We start from the raw sequence: 20512 nt of genomic DNA on the forward strand, positions 1-20512 counted from the left end.
AGTAGTGCAAGATTGTCCAGAAGGCTTTTGTCTTGAGAACAGTAGCAGACTCAGTGCGGCTCTGGGAACCCAGGCTAATGTTGACACTTATTCAGAGCCCAGTTCCCGACATGAGTCCAGATTGTGTTTCTTCTTTGTGTGGGGAAATGTTAGTACCATCAGCAACAGGCCTACTTCAGGGTGGCCTGTATTAGGGGCACATTCTAGAGGGCACCCCATCACTCAGAGCCCCGGGCTGTGTATCCTGAAAGCTCTCCCTGTCATCTCCACATCAGCCACAGTGACGTGCGCTAGCGCATCGTCGAGCGCAGTCCTTGCGCCTTCATAGCAATGAAGGCAATGTTTCAATGTTTTGGTCTCCGTGCCGAATGAACAGGATAATGTGTCTTGGCTTCTTCTTCTGATAGGGGAGAGACCAAGATGCTGATGTTGACATCTGGTTTCTTTTCTTACAGTTGGCCAATTACATATTAAAGTAACGGTTTCCAATAAAGCCTCATGGGTTTTACATCTTACACTTAGGGTCATAGGGAGATCATTGCCATGTGAATTTGGTGACCACAGGTTTTTATATGGTATATTTTCAGAGAACAGCTGAGTGAAATCCTTAGTTTGGCCAGGCCCAGTGTTTGTAGCCTGAAATATCAGCTACTCTGGAGACTGAGGAAGGAGATTTGCAAATTCCAGGTTATCGTAGGAAACTTACAGAGACCTGGTTTCCAAATAAACAATAGAAAGAGAGTGGGGATATAGTGCCATAATGGCGTGTGGGAAACCTGTCCAACATGCAACACTCCAGGGAGGGACCCACAAAGCAGAGCCTTAGCTTGTGAGCTGTCAGCAGACTTCGAAAGGCTCTCTTGGCTCTGCAGAGCTCTACTGGCCCCCTGCTTCCTTTCCTGCGGAAGTTAGTGCGGTCATAGCATACTGTGCTGTGACCCTGTCCTGGGGCAGGCTCGGAAACACCAGGCTTTTTCTTTTTTTCTTTCTTTCTTTTTTTTTTTTTTTTTTTTTTTTTTTTTTTTTTTTTTTTTTTTTTTTTTTTTTTTTTTTTTTTTTTTTTTTTTTTTTTTTTTTTGGTTTTTCGAGACAGGGTTTCTCTGTGGCTTTGGAGCCTGTCCTGGAACTAGCTCTTGTAGACCAGGCTGGTCTCGAACTCACAGAGATCCGCCTGCCTCTGCCTCCCAAGTGCTGGGATTAAAGGCGTGAGCCACCATCGCCCAGGCATTTTCTTATCTGTCAGCAGTGCTTTGAACTGAGGAAGATAAATCCCAGGACACTGTGGGTGTCCCACTCATGTGGGCATGCGCACACATGTGTCCCTTGATGCCAAGCCTTCTCTTGTGGTTTGAAATGGTGTCTCTCTGTCCTGGGGAGAATTGAGCAGGGTCCAAATCACCGAAGAAATTGCTGTAGTTCCTCACTTTGAAACGGAGGTGGTCTGAGCTCACCTTTAATCCCAGCACTCAGGAGGCCGAGGCGTGCGGGGTTTCTGAGTTCACGGCCAGCTGATCCTACGATTCATAACAACAAAATTAAGTTATGAAGTAGCAATGAAACAACTTTATGATGAGGGAGTCACTACACCATGAGGAACTGTATTAGGAAGGTTGAGAACCCGGCCCTGGAGCCTCCATTGAGCCTCTCTCCTGATCCTGTGCTTTCCCCACTAGAGTCCCGTGTGGTGTGGTTCTTGCTGTTGAAGTCTGATGACTTCCAGTCTGCTCAGACCCGGACTCCCCGCCCCAGGCACTCTGCTGTGTGTCTCTGGGCCTGGTGCACACTTGACTGTCAGCAGTCTGCCATTCAAACTGTCCTGGTCATTTAAAGTGAAATAGAAGCATTTCTCCTCTCAACCTCAGCATAGTGCTTCTCGAAATGTTGCTCAAATATCTTAATAAATGGTGTGCGTCCCACCTTGACTCGAGCGTTTTGTCTTACGGTAATAAAGGGGCTGAGACCCCTGCCACAGAACTGTGTGAGAGTAGGTAGAGATCATAGCCCAGAGAAGCCAGCCAGAAATATCAGGGGTAGTTACCTCAGGACTTAAGTACTTAAATAGGTACAAGGTGTGGCATCTCCAGGCTGTGCCTGCCATGTCAGTCTCGAACTGTTCAGACAGCAAGGGGCTCATAAATAAGGACAAGCCTGAGTTTTCTAATTAAGATGGAAAAGCAGAAAATATAGTTAGCCAGGCGTGCTTGGTTATACTTTAAATTTTATTCAGTAGCCCCCTTTAGTCTGTCACTGTTATAAACATTTCTTGGTGGTCTTACCTGGGAATTCTTTTTTATAAGATTAAAAGAAAAATACGCTGGGGCTGGGGAGATGACTCAGAGGTTAAGAGCATTTCATTGACTGCTCTTCCAGAGGTCCTGAGTTCCATTCCCAGCAACCACATGATGGTCCACAGTCAGCTATAATGGGATCTGATGCCCTTATCTGGTGTTCAGGCAAAAGCATGCAGACAGAGCACTGTATACATAATAAGTAAATCTTCTTGGAAAATTATGCCTCTGTGTGATCGCCTACATGAATGCATGCACACATATGTAGGTGCCTGGTGCCAGCGGCCAGACCCTCTGAAACTGAAGTTATTGATGCCTCTGAGCTGCCGTGTTGGAGCTGGGAACCGGCCCTAGGCCCTCTGAAGAGCAGCCGCCGCTCTTCATCATGGAGCCCTTTGGCCCTTGCCAGAACTATTTCTGGGTGTGAGGTCGGTCCGGCTGCAGCACCTGTCACCCTGTTGCGAGCTAAGGTTGGTTTGGCTGTTGTGGCTCGCTAGTCTGATGTCCCCTTCCTACTACACTGCTGCATGCTGGAGAGGGCAGTCTTCCTCAAACGGGAGGACTGGTCTTCCATCGGGCGTAGCTGCACTCCCCTGCTAGAACTGCCTAACAAGCTCTCAGGAATGCAAGTATTTCAAGATGGACTATCTATCTAGACACCCTTGTTAAATAAGGCTTTAGCTGTCGAGTTAACTGGTCCTTATTCGGTTCAACCAGAAACTGCAGAGCAGTCTCCTGCACACAACCGTCCTAAGCAGATCTGAGTGGTGCTTGTCACCTGGACGCAGGGTGGGCAGGAGGTTGGGCTTGGCTGCATTGCAATTCTGCCCCCCCCCCCAAAAAAAAAACAGGCACAGTGACTTTGTAATCCCAGCACTCAGGAGGCTGAAGCAGGAGGATTGCCATAAGTTTGAGATCAGACTGAGTTTTTCTGTGTAACGGCTCTAGCTGTCCAGGACCTCGAGTTATGAACCAGACTGGCCACGAACTCACAGAAATCTGCCTGTCTCTGTCCCTGTCCCTATCTTTCCATCCTGTCCCTGCGCCCCCTCCAGCACCCCCTCCAGTTAGCGCTGTGAGCCACCAAGCCCCCTGGCCCCCAGCACATTTACATTTTAGTGGAAACTTTGGAGGGGGGCGTGCCCTGGAAAGCCCCTGCCTTCCCAGGTGGCCTTGTAGGTTGAGCGTAGGACTTTTCTGAACTGGATCTCCTGGAGGTGTGCTTGTCAGCACCATAGCCTCTGTGTTTCTCTAGGATGAAGTTCATATTTAAACTTCACATAGGTTTCATTTTAGAGAAAATGGTTTGGGGTAATGGCTTGGTTTCTGTCAAGGTTTTATATGCATGTCTTAGTTTTCGTCTAGGACTGATGATGGCACCAGGGGCCACTGTAGTCACCTAGCCAACTCCATATGCGTTTTATAGTTGTGAGGTCGGCCGTGTAGAGTTGAGCTCGGCAATACGGCTGTTCAGACGGGGCTGCGTAGTGAGGTGTGCCGTAACTAATTAGGTTATGCCTTTCAAAGAGGCTCAAGTTTTTTAGAATTTTAGTTTCTTTAAATGTATTATTAAGTATGAACACAATGTTGAGCATGGGCTCAGCAGTCTGTCACAAGAGAATCAAGAGTTTAAGGCAAGCCTGGGCTACATGGGGAGCCTGAGTGTGAGCAATCGGCAGCCCTGTGACTTGGAACCTGGATTTGTTAGCACGTAGAGGTTCCACGGGGTCTTGACGTGAAGTCCTGGCTGGCCCAGCACTCTGTGTAGATTAGACAGACTGCCCTCAGAGATCTCCTGCCTCTGTCTCCCAAGTGCCACTGAGCCTAGAAAGAGGTACATTTTTCTAGTGGCTTTCTGTCAGGGACCACACAAGCCTATAGAAGAATGAGGTGTGACATAAAGCAGTTTTCCCTGGGGAGCTGTCTAGACTTAGGTGGCCATAAGCCTTCAACCCTCCCCAGTGGCGCTGGGGTCAAACCCACAGCCTCGCTCTTAGGCAAGCTCTGCTTCTGGGCGGCCCCTGCAGCCCATGCTTTTGAGTTGCAGAAACATTTGTGGTCCCTCAGGAAACCGTGTTTGGCGCAGGAATCAGAAAGTCTTCTCTGGAGTTCACCAGCCGCCTGCCACTGTATTCTTTTTCCCGACAGGTGGGACTGGGTCTTTGGTCAGTCTGCCTCACAGTCTTGAATGTGTCCAGTGTTTCTTTGTTGGTGGCATTGGGTAGGTTACAGTGTAGATTATTTACTTACTGGGTTTCCCCCCAGGGTTAACCTGTCTGATAGTCAGTTTTTGTTCATATCAGGTGCCCGGAGAACATCTCAGTTGTCCAGAAAACAGCTAGCTTGGTTTGTTAGCCAAACTGGGTGTGAACACAGTTCTTTTTGGGGTGGGGTGGAGCTGTTCTTTAAACAGAATTTCTTTGAAATAAGTTTCCTGGCACCGTGCAGCACTCAGCTCATTAATTCCCAGTCGATCCGCCTTCACTAAGCGTGGTTTTCTTTAGCACAGTGCTAGCTCTTCATGTCAGCTTCGGATCCAGAAGTTGGTTAAGGGCTGACAGCTCTGTGCCACCTCCTGAGCTGCCTCAGAACCCTGTGAGAGGGGAAGAGTGGGTGTGGAGGTGGGAGGGAGAATTCCCCAGGAGGCAGCTCCTTCTGGGCCAGGCAAGCTGATAAGGCCCTGGTGTTTTTATTATTGCTGCTTTAAACACAGTGTGCAAATGGTCGCAATAGCTTCCTCTTTCCCAAGCCAGTCTTCCTTTAAAGGAGCCTCAGAGAATTTCTTCCCTCTGCAGAAGTGATCTGTGTTAGTGTGGTTCTTCCCAACCGTCCTGACTTTCATGTTGCTAAGTGCTGGGTGTGCCATGGAGACTGGTAGGGGCAGCTCTGTGGCCTGCCGATGCCCCCTGGCTCCTATGTGGCCCTTGGGGTAGAATGGAGCTTTGGCAGTAGGAGGCTTCCTGTGCAGCCTCCATGTCCAGCCTGTGAACTGGAGTGCGGATGGAGACGTTGAGAGGCTCTGCCCTGCTGTCCTGCTGGGGCTGGGATTCTGTGTTTTCATGGGTGCTGTGTGGGATTGCTGCGTTTAACCAGTCACATGAAAGACAGGGGCATCCTGGGTAGTGACTTTCCCTCCCTCCCTCCCTCCCTCCCTCCCTCCCTCCCTCCTCCTTTTTTTCTTTCTTTCCTTAAGAAAGGAAAAGAAAAAAAAAAAAAAGACAAGAGATGCCCAGGCTGGAGCCCTATGCCCTGGCCCTGGTGTCTGGGATTTTTGTTTTTGAGATGCTGGCGAATAGGACCTAGGGCCTCGTGTTTACTGTGAAGCTACTTTCCGCTAAGCTGTACCCTCAGACCCGTTTTTTTATGTTTAATTTTGCCTTAGGGTCTCACTAAGTTGCCCAGGCTCACCCTGGACTTGTGATCCTCCTGCCTCAGCCTCCTGAGTGCCTGGTGTTACCTAGCAGGCAGGCTCCTGACTCCTCAGTTGTATCAGCACAGTGCACACGCTGGCTTGGTGTGACACAGTTTCCCTCTATAGCCACCAATCTGCTTTAGACATGTCTGTTGTTGTCTTTTAAGACGTTGACATTTTGTTTCATTTTTATGTTTTATTTTATGTGTCTTAGTGTTTTGCCTACATATATATCTGTACCACATGTATAAAGTCCCTGCAGAGATTAGAAGAAGGTACCAGATCCCCTGGAACTGGAGTTACAGATGGTTGTGAGCTTCCTTGTGGGTTCTGGGACCCAAACTGAGGTCTTCTGTAAAAGCAGCCAGTGCTCTTAACCACTGGGCCAGCTCTCTAGCCCCATGTTTTTTCCCTTAAAATAATATAGAATTTTTTAGAATTAGGATTTTGTTAAGTATTTTTCTTAAAAGAACCTCTCCGCTGACGCAAATAATCCCAATCAGACCGAATTAAAAGACACCCATGTTTAATAGATGACCTTACTCCTGGGTGGCCCCGGGAAAACATGGAGAGGGGAAGAAAGAGAAGGGGAGACCATGTGTTCATTCTCTGGGGGCAGTTTAAATAGCCTGTGGGAGTGGTCTTGACCTTCCCTAGGAAGGGGTCACCCTTTGGTGGGCTTTCTTGGAGGTGGAGTTTGGACTGAGGCAACTTCCAGGGGAGGAAGCTTATGCCAGAAGCTGGGGTAAAGCCCCCAGGCAAACATCCAGACTCTTTGTATAAGGGGGTGTTAGGGAGCTGAGGTGATGCTTCCCACCAAACAGATTTCTCTTGATTTCCTCATGGGTAGTGGCGGGTTTAACTGTTGTTTTGAGTACTGCCTGGGTCCTGCACGTACGATTGTATCCCGTCGTTGCTTTTTGCCTCCCTTAGGATAGAGGTGAGGGAAGTAGTTTCAGTGATGCCGGCTTGCATCTGTCTTCAGGGGCCGCTTATCCACTAGGGTGAGAGCTAGCTAGAAGCCTCATCAGCTGAACGCTAGATGTTGGTGTCCCCAGAGAGACCAGTTTCACACAACCTTCCCAGTCTCCTTTCCCTTAGCCCTCCCTGAAGTCAGTTTCCTGTGCTCAGTGTTGGGGACTCATTGGCCATGCTGAGTGAGAAACAAAGGCAGGAGCTGTTGGCTTGTGTGGGAAACTCTTATTCCATAATGTAGAAGTCTGATTATTAACGAGACCTCATTTCAGGCATTGAGGTTCTTATTTTCATGGGAATGAAAAGAGAAGCAGGATTTGGTCCCTGCCCTGTGGCTGGTATCGCCATCTGTCAGGATGGAAGGAGCTGAGGGGGAGGAGCTTGGACGAGCACACAGAGAGAGGCTCTGCACCCTTTAGCCTCTTCTGAGCCTGAGAGCCTAGGTGCCACCTGGTTGGTCACCAAACGGTACAAGGGAGGGTCTCTGCCACGTGAGACTGCACAGGTGGGTGACCTAGGAGTGGAAGGGCTTCAGTGTGGTTTCTGTTCCAGGCTGATTGTGTGGAGTCCACTCAGCTTCAAGATGGCAGTGGTAAGGCCAGGCGTATGGTGCACACCTGAGAGCCCAGCACTCAGGAGGCAGGCAGGCAGGCGGGTCTCTATGAGTCTGGCCATGTAGAAAGACCCTGTATCAAAATAAAATAGAATAAAATAGAAGAAAGACCTTGTCTCAACTGCCACCTACTCAAAAAAAAAAAAAAAAGGTGTGTTTTGAAAGTGGCTATTTAGATATTGACAAAGAGCCTCCTCCCTCTGCCATTTCTGGGTAGGTTCCTAGTTTGCTCTTTAAGAAGAGCTGTAGTTTGTCTCAAAAAATAATAAAGGAAAAACAAAAAACAAAAAAGTAGTAGTTTGGAGCCTCATGTCCTTATTTTCTTGGTGTGTCAGTGATAGAATGTGCAAGGCTCTCTCCCTCCTTCCGTCCCTCCCTTTCTTTTTTCACTTTTTTGAGATAGGGTTTCTCTGTGTCTCCCTGGCTATTCTGGAACTCGCTCTGTAGATCAGACTGGCCTTGAACTCACAGAGATCCACCTGCCTCTGCCTCCCCAGTGCTGGGATGAAAGGTGTGCGCTGACACTGCCCAGCCCCATTTCTAGAGCAGGGCTTTTAGCATCACTGGGAGCCGAGCATGGCAGCTCTTCCCTGAACCCCTTGCTCACTCAGTCGGGCCTCCTGAGGTATGTCTGTGGAGTGATCTGAGCAGGTAAACGAACTCCCAGACGCTGTTGTGGTGACATGTGCACGGAGAGACAGTTCTGGGTGACATGTGAGATTCTGGCTGTCACGGAGCTCAGGGTGCATTTGAATGGAGGAGAGAATGAGCCCATGGGAAGCTAGACCTGTAAGCACCGCAGTGCCACGTGCAGGCTCCCCTCCTGCCAAGCCGTCCTCACATGACTCCCTGGGTTTCTGAACACGGGACTCATTGCTGTCGGCACTTCCTCCCTCCGTTCCTCAGCAGGCTGCCCTGTCCCTAAGGAGGACTTCACCAGCGATAAGGACCTATGTGTCCTTGTGTCCCTGATCATTGCAAGCTCCCCTCCATTCTCTGACCCTTGGGATACCTTGCAGTTCCCTGTCTTTTCAGAACGTGCTATTCCTCACTGCTGACTGTAATCAGCTCTCTGGGTCCCTGAACTAATGAACCAAGGCCTGTCCTGTGTGTCTGTACACCACTGCACCACCAGGCTGGTGTCCTGGACCCTCTGCAGGGTGCTGCTCACTCCCTGCCTGCTCTTCCTGCACGGTCCCTTCTGACCATGCTTTCAGATGGAAATGACCTGCAGTTTCACAAAGAGCAATCGTCATGATCCAGGAAAGCCTGGACTGAGTCGAGCTGTAGCCATAACCCAGGCAGAGGGGTCGATCCTGCTGTATTCAGGGCTGAGGTCACCAGCATTCAGGTGGGTGGGCCTGGCGGGGTGAGTGCCTTTGCTTCCCAGCACGCTGGTGCTTTGGGGCTGCACTTGGTTGCAGAAAGTCTAAGCAGCTAATGTATTTCCGTAACAAATGTCACATGTTTCCTCCTGAAATCTGCTTTTGGTTGTGGTTAATTAGAGACATTGCCATAACTCCCTCTCCCTATTTTTAGTTAAATCTTACAGAGGCTTGGCACCTGCCAGTCTTGTGTGTTATCTGTAGTACCTTCTTCATAGAGGGCAGACGGCAGAGCAAGTGTGGGCTTTCCCAAGCCTGGTTATTACCTCCAGCAGTGTCCGTAGTTCTCCAGTCTCTGATGTAGCTACAAATGTTTTCAGTCCCCTGGTCCCCTGGACTGGGTTTTTTCCGCCCGCCTGTTCCTGAAGTGGGTTAATTTAAGATGTAAGAGCTAGCTAGAGATACGCCTGAACCATGGGCCAAACAGTGTCTAATTAATATAGTTTCTGTGTGATAATTTGGGTCTCAGCGGCTGGGAAACAAAAGTATAGTTTCTGTTTACACTCTAGATTGCTGCAGAGTCAATGACATCTGGTGCTTAGATACTTTTGTAGAGTTCATCAGTGATGTACAAGCCTTTCTTTCCCTGAATTTTTGTTTTGAGATCGTTGATTCATAAGATATTAAAATAATACTATGGTGAGCTCCTATGAGCTCTTCAGATGTGTTTCCACCATGGGAATGCCTTGCAGAATTACGGTCCATCAGCAATGTCAGGTCTCGCTTACTGTGCATTGGCAGGGGGGGGCGTCACCCTGACAGCCACGCCTTCTTCTCCACTTCCTAAAGCCCCTCCCACCCTTTGGTTTTCCGTTGCTGTAAGTTTGTCTTTTCATGAATGGTACAGGGCCATCATTAGTTACATAGTTAGTTTGAGGCTAACCTGGGTCAAAGCAAACAGTTCAAGTGGATTCCTGTGGGTGTGGCTGTTTAGATTGTGGACAGTGTGTGTGCAACCATAAGGCCATTCCTTTTCATGCGTGTGTGCTTTCTGGAGGACGTGGTAGTTGCTGCTTTGAGCTTGTATGTATATGGCCCTACTGCTTCTGGGTCAGATGGTGGCTTCATGTTCAGGGTTCGGTTTTGAGAACCATGTCTGCTCTCCAGATTGGTGGCATCAATTCACATTCCTACCAGCAGTGTCTGAAGGTTCTTCTCTCCATAGCTTTCTCAGTATTAGCGTGTGCTGTTTGTGTCCATCTGATGGCACACAGTGTACGGCACGGTGATGGTGGCCTGTGTCTTCCAGTGACTAATCTCTTTGCTTCCCGTTTCTGTGTGGGGCTGTCTGCATGTGTCTACGCTCCTTGCTAGCTCCTGCTTTTCCCTGTTTTTGAGATGATGTTGTCACTGCTTAGCCCAGTCTGTACAAGAACTCATAATCCGGGGCTGGAGAGATGGCTCAGAGGTTAAGAGCATTACCTGTTCTTCCAAAGGTCCTGAGTTCAATTCCCAGCAACCACATGGTGGCTCACAACCATCTGTAATGGGGTCTGGTGCCCTCTTCTGGCCTGCAGGCATACACACAGACAGAATATTGTATACATAATAAATAAATAAATAAATATTGAAGAAAAAAAAAAGAACTCATAATCCTTCTGCCTCCACCTTTTAGATGTTGGGGTTCCTGGCATACAACATAATGCCTAGCTTTTGCTCATGTTCTGATTGGATTTTGATTATTGAGAGGATTTTTGTTTTGTTTTAGATCATGGAAAATATTTAACAAAAAAAGAGCATCCTAATTTTTTCCTTCCTTAGAATTTTCACACTTGTCAAAAATGGTTTAGGTAGAACCTGAGGTGCAGTTCAGTCAACCCTCAGCATGTGCTGCCCTGGGCTCATCCTCTCACCCAGAAGGAAGAGGGAGCGAGCTGGTGTGTCTGGGTCTGTCTGCCCACTGGTCTTCTGTCTCTCCCAACAGCGCTGCATGGCCCCAATGCCGGGCCGAGGGAATCCTCCCCGTCTGTTGTTAGCTTTGATGGTTCTTTTGCCTTCCACATAGATTCGAAAGTTGTCTTTCATTTAATAACTACAAAAAGAACCTGCTGGGGCTGGGCACTGTGTTGAACTTGCATACCCATGTGGGCAGAATTGCCATCCTCTCCGCCAAGGCTTCTAGTCCATGAACTTGGATCTTTCCCCGCTTCCGGAAGATCTGGTGTGCTGCAGGCTGTGAACAAAACGCTTTCTGTCTAAGGGCGCAGCAGTGACGGCTGCCATTTCCTTTCTATCGCTGCTGTTTGTCCACAGGCCTATGAGAGGAGGTTCCCCACATGTCCTTTGATCCCAATGTTCGTGGACAGTGACACCGTGAGCGAATTCAAGAGTGAAGATGGGGCTATTCATGTCATTGAGAGGCGCTGCAAGCTGGATATCGACGCTCCCAGGCTGTTGAAGAAGGTACTGGCCACGGACACTGTACAGGCGGGTGGACCCATGCTCACCCAGAGCTGTTAGCAAACGCTTTTTCTTCTTGTCTCTTCTTAAAGATTGCAGGAGTCGATTATGTTTATTTTGTCCAGAAAAACTCCCTGAATTCTCGAGAGCGCACTTTGCACATCGAGGCGCACAACGAGACGTTTTCTAACCGGGTCATCATCCACGAGCACTGCTGCTACACGGTGAGTCGTGACCCCGGTCTCGGGCTCCGAGGCCACGTGCGACCACTGTTGAAACAGGATGGCTCTTGGTGTTTTCACCAGCTGCTGCTTCTCCTTTGGGATGAGCGGCACAGTTGAGGAGTGGTGTAGCACGCTGTATCCTTGTGACAGTCGGGGCTGCCAGCTGATGCCGTGACTGTTGTTTCTAAGGCAGGGACTCGCTCTGTGCCCCCGTCTTGAAAGTTGCCATGTAGACCAGACTAGCCTTAACTTGCCGCTCTCCTCTTGCCTTGTCTCCTGAGTGCTGGGTTATAAGTGTGCACCGTCGCACTCGGCTGAGTGCTGGGTTATAAGTGTGCACCGTCACACTCGGCTGAGTGCTGGGTTATAAGTGTGCACCGTCGCACTCAGCTCTGGATTAGATTGTATTTTTTGAAGCAGGGTCTCACCAAGTAGCCCAGGCTGGCCTGAATTCATCCTGTAGCCCAGGATGGACTGGGATTCACAGAGGCCCACCTGCCTCTGCTTCCCAAGTGCTCAGACTAAAGGCAAGTGAGTAGTACAAGGCCAGCTTCCTGACTGGTTTTAAGTATGAAGTTGTTTGTCTTTTTCCTGGCCCAGCTTCTTGACTCTAGTTGTGTGTTTGAAGCCAGGGTTTGAGTGTCCTTGAGTGTAGAGCTCTGACCATCTGTCTGTTGTGGTCCTCACTGCATATACTTACTTCAGGAACTTCTTTCTCAGAGTGTGAGAGATGCCCTTCCTGGTCCCTGCTTCAGCGGTTAGCCTCCTGCCCTGTCCTCCACACAGAGTCCACACATGTCACACTTGTCTTCCCTTGGTTCAAGCCCACAACCTCCTCTCCTGCAGAGGAGCCCAGAGCCCTCACAGACACCTGTCTGTCCCTCCTTCCCACTCCTTGCTGTGCCCTGCAGCCAGCTATGTCCCTTCTCTAGCCTTCAGCCCCACGGAAGCTTCTCCATAGTGTTCCTGTGACCTTCCCATCTGTCTGTGGCTTATCTGTCTCTCCGGGCTCGAGCGACACACAGTGTGGCTCTCTCTGGGAGCCCGAGCAGCACACAGTCTGGCTCTCTCCGGGAGCCCGAGCAGCACACAGTCTGGCTCTCTCTGGGAGCCCGAGCAGCACACAGTGTGGCTCTTTTTCTTTTTTTTTTTTTTCTTCTTTTAGTTTTTCAAGACAGGGTTTCTCTGTAGCTTTGGAGCCTGTCCTGGAACTAGCTCTTGTAGACCAGGCTGGCCTCGAACTCACAGAGATCCGCCTGCCTCTGCCTCCCGAGTGCTGGGATTAAAGGCATGCGCCACCACCGCCCGGCCCGTGGCTCTTTTTCTGTCCATGTTCAGCATCACAGGAGCTGGGTGAGTGGATGAAGGGCTGGAGCTGAAAGGCTCTGTGTGTGTTTGTCATTTCCAGAAAGTTGTGAGGTTGTGATGAGGGCCTTGGAGTGTCTGAGTCCATCTGGGCAGTTTTCTGCCCTGCCTTTCTCCTTCCCCACGACAGTGACACCATTAAACTTGCTTCTTCTGGGTACTGGTCAGCTAGCTGGGGAGCGGATGTGATGCCTCCATTGCGAGCGCAGTAATGGGATTGGGTTCTCTGCCTGCAGGTTCACCCTGAGAACGAAGACTGGACCTGCTTTGAACAGTCTGCAAGTTTAGATATCAAATCCTTCTTTGGTTTTGAAAGTACAGTGGAAAAAATTGCCATGAAACAATATACCAGCAACATTAAAAAAGTGAGTGTCTTTCTTGGGATTTTATGGAAAAGGAGGCGGCAGTCTCTGAGAGAGTGACCACAGCCTGGTTGTCTTTTAGTTTACTGTTTACTTGTTGAGACAAGATTTTCCTAGTTCAAACAAACTCCTAATTGTCTTGCTTCAGCCTCCCATGTGTCAGGGTTATGGGTGTTTCCACTGCTCTCAGTGAGAATTATTTTGGGGGTGAACAGGTGAGGGGTTGGGGGATTGAACTCACTTGGGGTCATGTGTGTGCTAAGTTAGCAGTCCGCCACAGAGCTGTGTCCACAGCCCCCAGATTCTGGTTTGGGGAATGTCTTAGAAGCTGGTGAGGGTGAGATGTCTGGGTGGTGGATGCATGCTTACAGGATACCTGTCTTGTCTCGAAGGGAAAAGAAATCATCGAATACTACCTGCGGCAGCTGGAGGAGGAGGGCATCACCTTTGTGCCCCGGTGGACCCCGCCCTCTCTGCAGCCCTCATCAGAAACACTGTCATCAAGCAAGAGTCAAGCCACATCTTCTGCTGTCCTTGTCCCAGATGCTGCTGCCCTCAAGGAGGGGCTGAGTGGGGAAGGCATCAGCAGCCCAGGCCCAGCATCTGAGCCTGTGGTAGGAACCCCTGACGGTGAGCCTGGCATAGTCTGGGGACCCGGGGCCTCTCTCCTCCCCACGGCTCTGTCTGTGACAGTCGGCCTTGCACAGAAGAGAAACCCATCCATGTCTGACCGTGTTTTCTGAGCCTCCCACTTAGAGAGCACATCTGTTTTATTCTTGTTCGTTAAATGGAAGTTATTTCTAGTTGTCCACTGATTTGGACCAGGAAGTGTTTTCCGTGTGTTTTGATTGATGATAGTGACAGCGTTTTCGTCACCCAGGTCCTATGCCCTCCTCTGCGCAGCTCCCACTCTCAGCCCCAGGGACCAGTCGGCTGCCTCAGTTCATGTCTATGTTTGCTGGGCACAGCGCAGTTGAGTGGTCACACGCTAGTGACAGGGATGGGCCAGGGTTTGTGTACAGTTTTCTGTGTGCTAAGCACATATATATGTATATGTATGTATTTATTTATTATGTATAAATAATTCTGTCTCTATGTATGCCCCTATACCAGAAGAGGGCGCCAGATCTCATTACAGATGGTTTTGAGCCACCATGTGGTTGCTGGGAATTGAACTCAGGACCTTTGGAAGAGCAGCCAGTGCTCTTAACCACTGAGCCATCTCTCCAGCTAAGCACATATATAAAAACACAAGTTTTTAATTTCTAGTTATAGAAAGTTTAGAAAATAGGGGGGAAATCAGAAAACATTGTTAAGATAATGGTGTCTATCATTCTTTTGTTCTGCTTGCCTTTGGACAGTCAGCTGGGGAAAGAGATTCGGGGCTGTGCGTTTGAACTCAGGCCCCATGTTGAAGATGAGTGTGCATTGTATCTATTAAGCCATCAGCCTGTCCTTGTAGTACTGAAATTACAGGCGGAGGAGGCTCGGAACCCGCCTGTGTTTATCGGGGATCTGATCTTAAAGACCGCTTACTTACCTGTGGTTATCAGTGATGCCTCCCTAAAGGCTGCCCAGGACAGTTGCTGCCTTGCCCCGCCCCCACTCCAGCCTCACTGAGAGAAGGGTTCTTTCTCTGTGGAAATAACGCCATGTACCTTAAATTCCAGACAAGCTAGATGCCGACTACATCAAGAGATATTTGGGTGACCTGACCCCGCTCCAGGAGAGCTGCCTCATCCGACTGCGCCAGTGGCTCCAGGAGACGCACAAGGGCAAAGTGAGTGCTAGCTGCTGTCAGCGCTGCTGACCGTGGATCCTGCAGGCTCTGGTCTCACTGGAGGCTACAGAGTAAAGATCTTGCCATGTCTGTTGACCTGTTCCTCCCACCCGAAATACCACGAGTGTGTCTGTGGTGCCAGATCCTCATGGCAGGCTTAAGATGCCTTCCACAGGCAGGTAGCTATGTTCCCTGTGTTTCACAGAGAAAGGTCTAGCTTAGAACCCACGACATGCCAATCAGTAGAACATAGTGTCTGTCTGTGTTGAGGAGCTGGAGCGTGGTTTTTTTTTTTTTTTTTTTTGGTTTTTCGAGACAGGGTTTCTCTGTGGTTTTGGAGCCTGTCCTGGAACTAGCTCTCGTAAACCAGGCTGGTCTCGAACTCACAGAGATCCGCCTGCCTCTGCCTCCCGAGTGCTGGGATTAAAGGCGTGCGCCACCACCGCCCGGCTGCTGGAGCGTGTTTTAAAGTGTTGGCCTTATACAAAGAAATCCTCTTCTCTGTGACACTCTAATACACGTATGTCATTATACTTTGTTATTCAGGAGAATGTCGCCTGCCCTCCCATCACAGTGGAGCTTTGATTCTGAGATTGGGGGAGACCCTAGTCCCACAGGAGTGAGGTTTATAAAAAACAGGCCAGATAAAGGGAGCTGGGCATCATGTGTGGCTTGCCTGGTCCCATGGGCCTGGTTGCCTGGGTTTACAGCTGCATATCGCCAGTTGTTAGGGAAGCAGCCACAGAGGAGCAGCTGCCCTGGACAGCTGTGTAGTGGCTGCTCCAGCTCCTACTGTCCTGTGGTCTAAGCAACCAGGCAGTGAGGGCTCAGGCAAGTAACTGAGGCCTTGGGGCTGCTGCATGATAAAGCAGGATTGCAGCTCAAGCCACTTGGTTCCAGCACCCACAGTCCTGTTCTGTCCCCTCACCTCCGTTTTGATTTTAAAAGAAATGTAGGTAACCAGCTTATTAGGGCGAGAAGTTCTGTTTATTTAAATCTTTATTTTATTTATTTATGTGTGTGAATGTTTTTCTTGCCTGTGTATGTGTGTACCATGTGCATGCAGTGTCCGTAGAGGCCAGAAGAGGGCATCACATTCCATGGGACTGGAGTTCGAGATGGTTGTGAGCCTCCCTGTGAGAGCTGGGGATTGAACCTGGGTCCTAGGGTGCCCCTACCTGCTGATCTGTCTCTTCGGCCCTACCCTCTCCCCCACTTTCTTTTTTGGGAGAGTCTTATTGTAGCTTCAAACTTTAAAAAAGATCTCTTAAAAAATTTATTTTATGTTTATGGGTGTTTTGCTTCCATGTATGTCTACATAGCATATTTAACCTCTGATCTGTATCTCCAGTCCCAAATAGTAGAGAACTTTTGATCCTTTTGTGCCAGCCACCCAAGCTCTGGGATTATGTGTGTGCACCCTGCTCCCTGCCCCACTCCAGCACCCACATTCTTAATCACCTCTGTGTAACTAATTCTTTTCAGATGATTGATGCCACATCCGCGGCCTGGCTTTGCCTCACATGGCCAGGAATGCCGTGAGTGGCTGTTGTTCTCATTCACTTCCTGGCCCCTGATTGTCCCACAGCCCTAGTTCATGAGTCTCTAGCCTTGAGGATGATAGCTGGCCCAGAGCAGGCTGGGAACAGCCTCAGCTTTCCTCTTTATCCAGGCGAGCGTCCTATGGATGAGAACATTCTGGCAAGCATCCTAGAGAACATTCCGGTGTGACAGTACCACCATCTTGTCCACATCAGCTCTTGAAGTATACTGTGTACAGAAAAGTGATCTTGCTACAATTCACCCAGAGCCCAGAGTGTGCGTGGGGCTGGGACTGGATGTTTAAGAAGTCTGTTTACAACTGGTTGTGGTGGTGTATGCCTTTAATCGAAGCAGAGGCAGACGGGTCATTGTGTCTGGTCCACATAGTGAGTTCCAGCCAGAGTGAGACCCTGCCTTTGCCTTAAACAAGCAGAGGTCAGTTTGCTTCCTCCTTACTTTGCTCAGCTGAAGTCGGGGCGGATTTCCCAGTTCTGCTTTTTTTATGACACCAGTGGTAACTTTTCTGGCAACTTTTTTGGTGGCATGAGGGATGGACCTGCTAGAAAAGCTTTCTACTCCATGCTGTGCTCCACCTAGGAATGCTGCTCCTCGGCATTATGAACAGTGTGGCTCACTGTTGGCAGTAGGTAGGTGTCTTAAGTAGGGTTTCTGTTGCTCAGAAGAGACACCATAACCATGGCAACTCTTATAAAGGAAAAACATTTAATTGGGTGGCTTATAGTTTCAGAGGTTTAGTCCATTATCATCATGGTACAACATGGAGTTCAGGCAGACATGGTGCTGGAGAAGGGGCTGAGCTGAGAGTCCTAACATCTTGATCCATAGGCAACAGGAAGTGAACTGTCTCACTGGGTGTGGCTTGAGCATACGTGAGACCTCAAAGTCTATCTCCACAGTGACACACCTCCTCCAACAAGGCCACACCTCCCAGTAGTGCCACTCTCTATGAACTTATGGGGCCAATTACATTCAGACTACCACAGTAGGTAGACTTTCCCCCAGCACCTCCCACATAGCCTGGAAATCTCTCTTCTCCTAGATCCCGAAGGATGAGCATATTCTCCGGTTTCTGCGTGCCCGGGATTTTAATATTGACAAAGCCAGAGAGATCATGTGTCAGTCTCTAACTTGGCGGAAGCAGCACCAGGTGGATTACATCCTGGATACCTGGACTCCGCCCCAGGTCCTTCAGGATTACTACGCTGGAGGCTGGCATCACCATGACAAAGGTGGGGTGAACCTGACGTGGCCACAGCTCTGTGCTTGTGTCACCCTGTACCACGTGACTGCTGGTGTGGCTAGAAGACCATCACCCAAGTCTGGACAGCCAGACTGGGACGTGGTTCTCAGGAGAGCACTGCAGGGTGTGGCACAGCTCAGTAGCACAGTAGACAGAGCTACCTGGCCCAGTCTCCTGCTGCAGACGGTGCAGAAGGGCTCACTGAGGGCCGAGGCCCAGCACCAGGGCATGCCAGCCACCCCTGGAACCTCCCCCAGCCCCTCACCCGCCTCAGCCTTGTGGGAGGATACGCTGTGTCGACTGACCTGGCTGCTGACCTAGAGCCTGCCAGCTGTGCAGGGTGGCACTGTGCTCACGCAGATGTGACAGGACGCTAGAAAATGTGCTCCTCCCCCCGCTGAACATGTCCTTTCAGATCAGCAAGTCCTGAAAACCTTGTATTTTACTTTGGGAATGTAGGTCTCCAGATTAATTATAGCTTTATTAATTTTTGCTTTTGTTTTTATTTTTTGGGATAAGGTCTTGTACTGTAGCCCAGGCTAGCCTTAAACTCTCTTAAATAGCTAATAGGAGCTTTTAACTCACCTTTTTGTTTTGTTTTTAATATTGTATATAATTGAGTAACTTCTGGGTTTCTGTTTGACATTGGGTCTCTTTATGTAGCATAGGCTAACCCTGAACTCTAGATCCTCTTACATTAGGATCCTGAATACAGAGACACAAGACTGTGTACTTTGATGTCCATTACTTTATTAATTTTTGCTGAAAATATAATATTTATTTTTATTCCACTTTGTGGCTCAACTCTTGAAGGTTAAGAAGTTTTGGTAATAAGATCTTGACAGACCAGCTGTGGTGCCTCATGCCTCTAATCCATCATTTAGGAGGCAGGCAGGCAGGTAGTGAATCCAGTCTGGACAACACAGTGAGTTCCAGGATAGCCAGAGTTACAGCTGAGACCCTGTCTCAAACAAAAGATTTTTAAAAAAAAAAAAAATGTGTTTTTCTAAATGTCAGTAGAGTCAGGTGTGTTGGAGTTTGTAATCCCACCCCTTGAGAGGCAGAGGCAGGCTGATCTCTGTGAGTTCGAGGTCAACTTCATCTCTGGAGCAAATTCCAAGCCAGCCAGAACTACACAGTGAGATATGGGCTGCAGGTGATGTTCCCCAGGGGTCAGGTGTTGGTCCCAGGCAGGATGACAGCCGACCTGGTGTGTTGAGGATGCTGGCCTGGGTCCAGGGTCACGAGTGTAGGGTGTGCTCTGGCCTGCGATTGTCTGTACTCTTGTGGGTGATGACAGATTCTATCATGAGTTAGGTGCTCTGTTCACTGGCCCTCTGGGCTAGGGAGCCATAGACCCAGCACGTGTTGGCTGTGGTACATAGTGGGTTTCCAGATGTGTGTCCTTAGGAAGGAAGGCTGACTTTTTTTTTAATATTTATTTGTTTGTTTGTTTGTTTATTTATTATGTATCCAATATTCTTTCTGCGTTATGCCTGAAGCACTAGACCTCATTACAGATGGTTGTGAGCCACCATGTGGTGGCTGGGAATTGAACTCAGGACCTCTGGAAGAGCAGGAAATGCTCTTAACCGCTGAGCCATCTCTCCAGCCCAAGGCCGACTTTTTAAAAATCTTGACAATAACTTCTTAATAATTTATGGAAAAATTGTTTCATAATTTAAAAAAGCCTCTGTGTTCATAGAAAATATGTGGCTATGCTGACGTCCCCTGCAGTGAACACTGAACTCAGCAGCAGCCATGGTTATTCATGTCGGGGAGCCAGGCGGCTGCACCCAGCTCAGTCCCACTTGGCCTGGCCCAGCCCAGCAGTGTGGGCCCGGGTCCTGTCAGTTGCTATCAGCTGACTTGGTTGCCCTTTCCCATGGCATCCTTACACAGAAGCTAGTCTCCCTTTGCTCCTCAGAGTAGGCCAGGGCTCCACGTGTTTTCTTGCTTCCCTGGGCAGCCTTTCTGTGCTATGCCAGGGACAAACACAAGGTCTCACAGGAGGAACCTCTGGCCTGGTGCTGCTCCCTGGCCCTTGTGAGTCCTCGCAGAGCCATGCCCTGCCACTCACCCCAGCCTCCTCCTTGCCTCTCTGCAGACGGGCGACCGCTGTACGTGCTCAGACTGGGGCAGATGGACACCAAGGGCTTGGTGCGAGCCCTCGGAGAGGAAGCCCTGCTGCGATACGTGAGTGTTACGGGGAACACTGGACTGCGTGCTGGCTTCATGCTTGCTACCAGCAGGACTGAGGCATCGTAGCTGGCTACTGGGACAAGTACGCATGCCCTACGCTTGGGGAGATGTGTTCTGCAGAAAGGCTTCTGAGGAGGACACACAGCGCAAGCCCCAGGAGACGGTTCCCACGTCACACCTCCTGCCAGATCTCTTTCTGTTGAATCTTCCCTTTTACAGGCTGATGGCCCCTTTCTTAGGCTGCTGAGCTGTCACCTGATTCCAGGCCACCCCTGTATCTCCCCAAATCTGCTGCACCCCTGGCCCAGAGAAGAATCTGTTTTTTCAGTTTGAAAACAAACTAAGACATAAAAAAACAAACCCCATCTCCCCCAGTATTTATACCTCTTGTTTTGATGTGTATTCTTTTAGGTGCCTGTGCCCAGCCATGTGTGTTTTTACGTGTGCGCACACACACACACATACATACATTTACTGCTCTACCCAAGAATCCTTACACCCCCCCCAGCAGCTGTTTTCCCTGCCTCTGTCTTGGCTGATACGGGGAGACCAGGGTGTACCCACACTCCACACCCTTCTCCTCCTATCCAGAATAAGTCTGTCTGCAAATCCCCCCACGTCAGTTCTCCCTGCTCAGGTGACTCTGAACCGGTGTTTTCTTTGGCCTGCCTGCTTTCTCCTGTTGATGCTGCTGTTTACTGTC

The 20512-nt window shown here is 49.5% G+C and overlaps 1 protein-coding gene across 2 annotated transcripts in view; it reads left to right on the plus strand.

Annotated features, from left to right (window-relative positions):
• The window catches only part of Sec14l1 (SEC14 like lipid binding 1), a 45011-nt gene that overhangs the window by 14594 nt on the left and 9905 nt on the right, over positions 1 to 20512 (plus strand). For both annotated transcript variants that reach the window (XM_050140061.1, XM_050140062.1), the window contains exons 3-9: positions 10927 to 11076; positions 11166 to 11297; positions 12899 to 13027; positions 13417 to 13654; positions 14695 to 14804; positions 17407 to 17596; positions 19715 to 19803. In XM_050140061.1, the coding sequence (XP_049996018.1) occupies positions 10927 to 11076; positions 11166 to 11297; positions 12899 to 13027; positions 13417 to 13654; positions 14695 to 14804; positions 17407 to 17596; positions 19715 to 19803 (1038 nt within the window). The remainder of the gene's footprint in view (positions 1 to 10926; positions 11077 to 11165; positions 11298 to 12898; positions 13028 to 13416; positions 13655 to 14694; positions 14805 to 17406; positions 17597 to 19714; positions 19804 to 20512) is intronic.

Source organism: Alexandromys fortis, unplaced genomic scaffold, assembly GCF_014885135.2.
Source record: "Alexandromys fortis isolate MF-2015 unplaced genomic scaffold, M_Fortis_MF-2015_v1.1 scaffold_39, whole genome shotgun sequence".
NCBI lineage: Eukaryota > Metazoa > Chordata > Mammalia > Rodentia > Cricetidae > Alexandromys > Alexandromys fortis.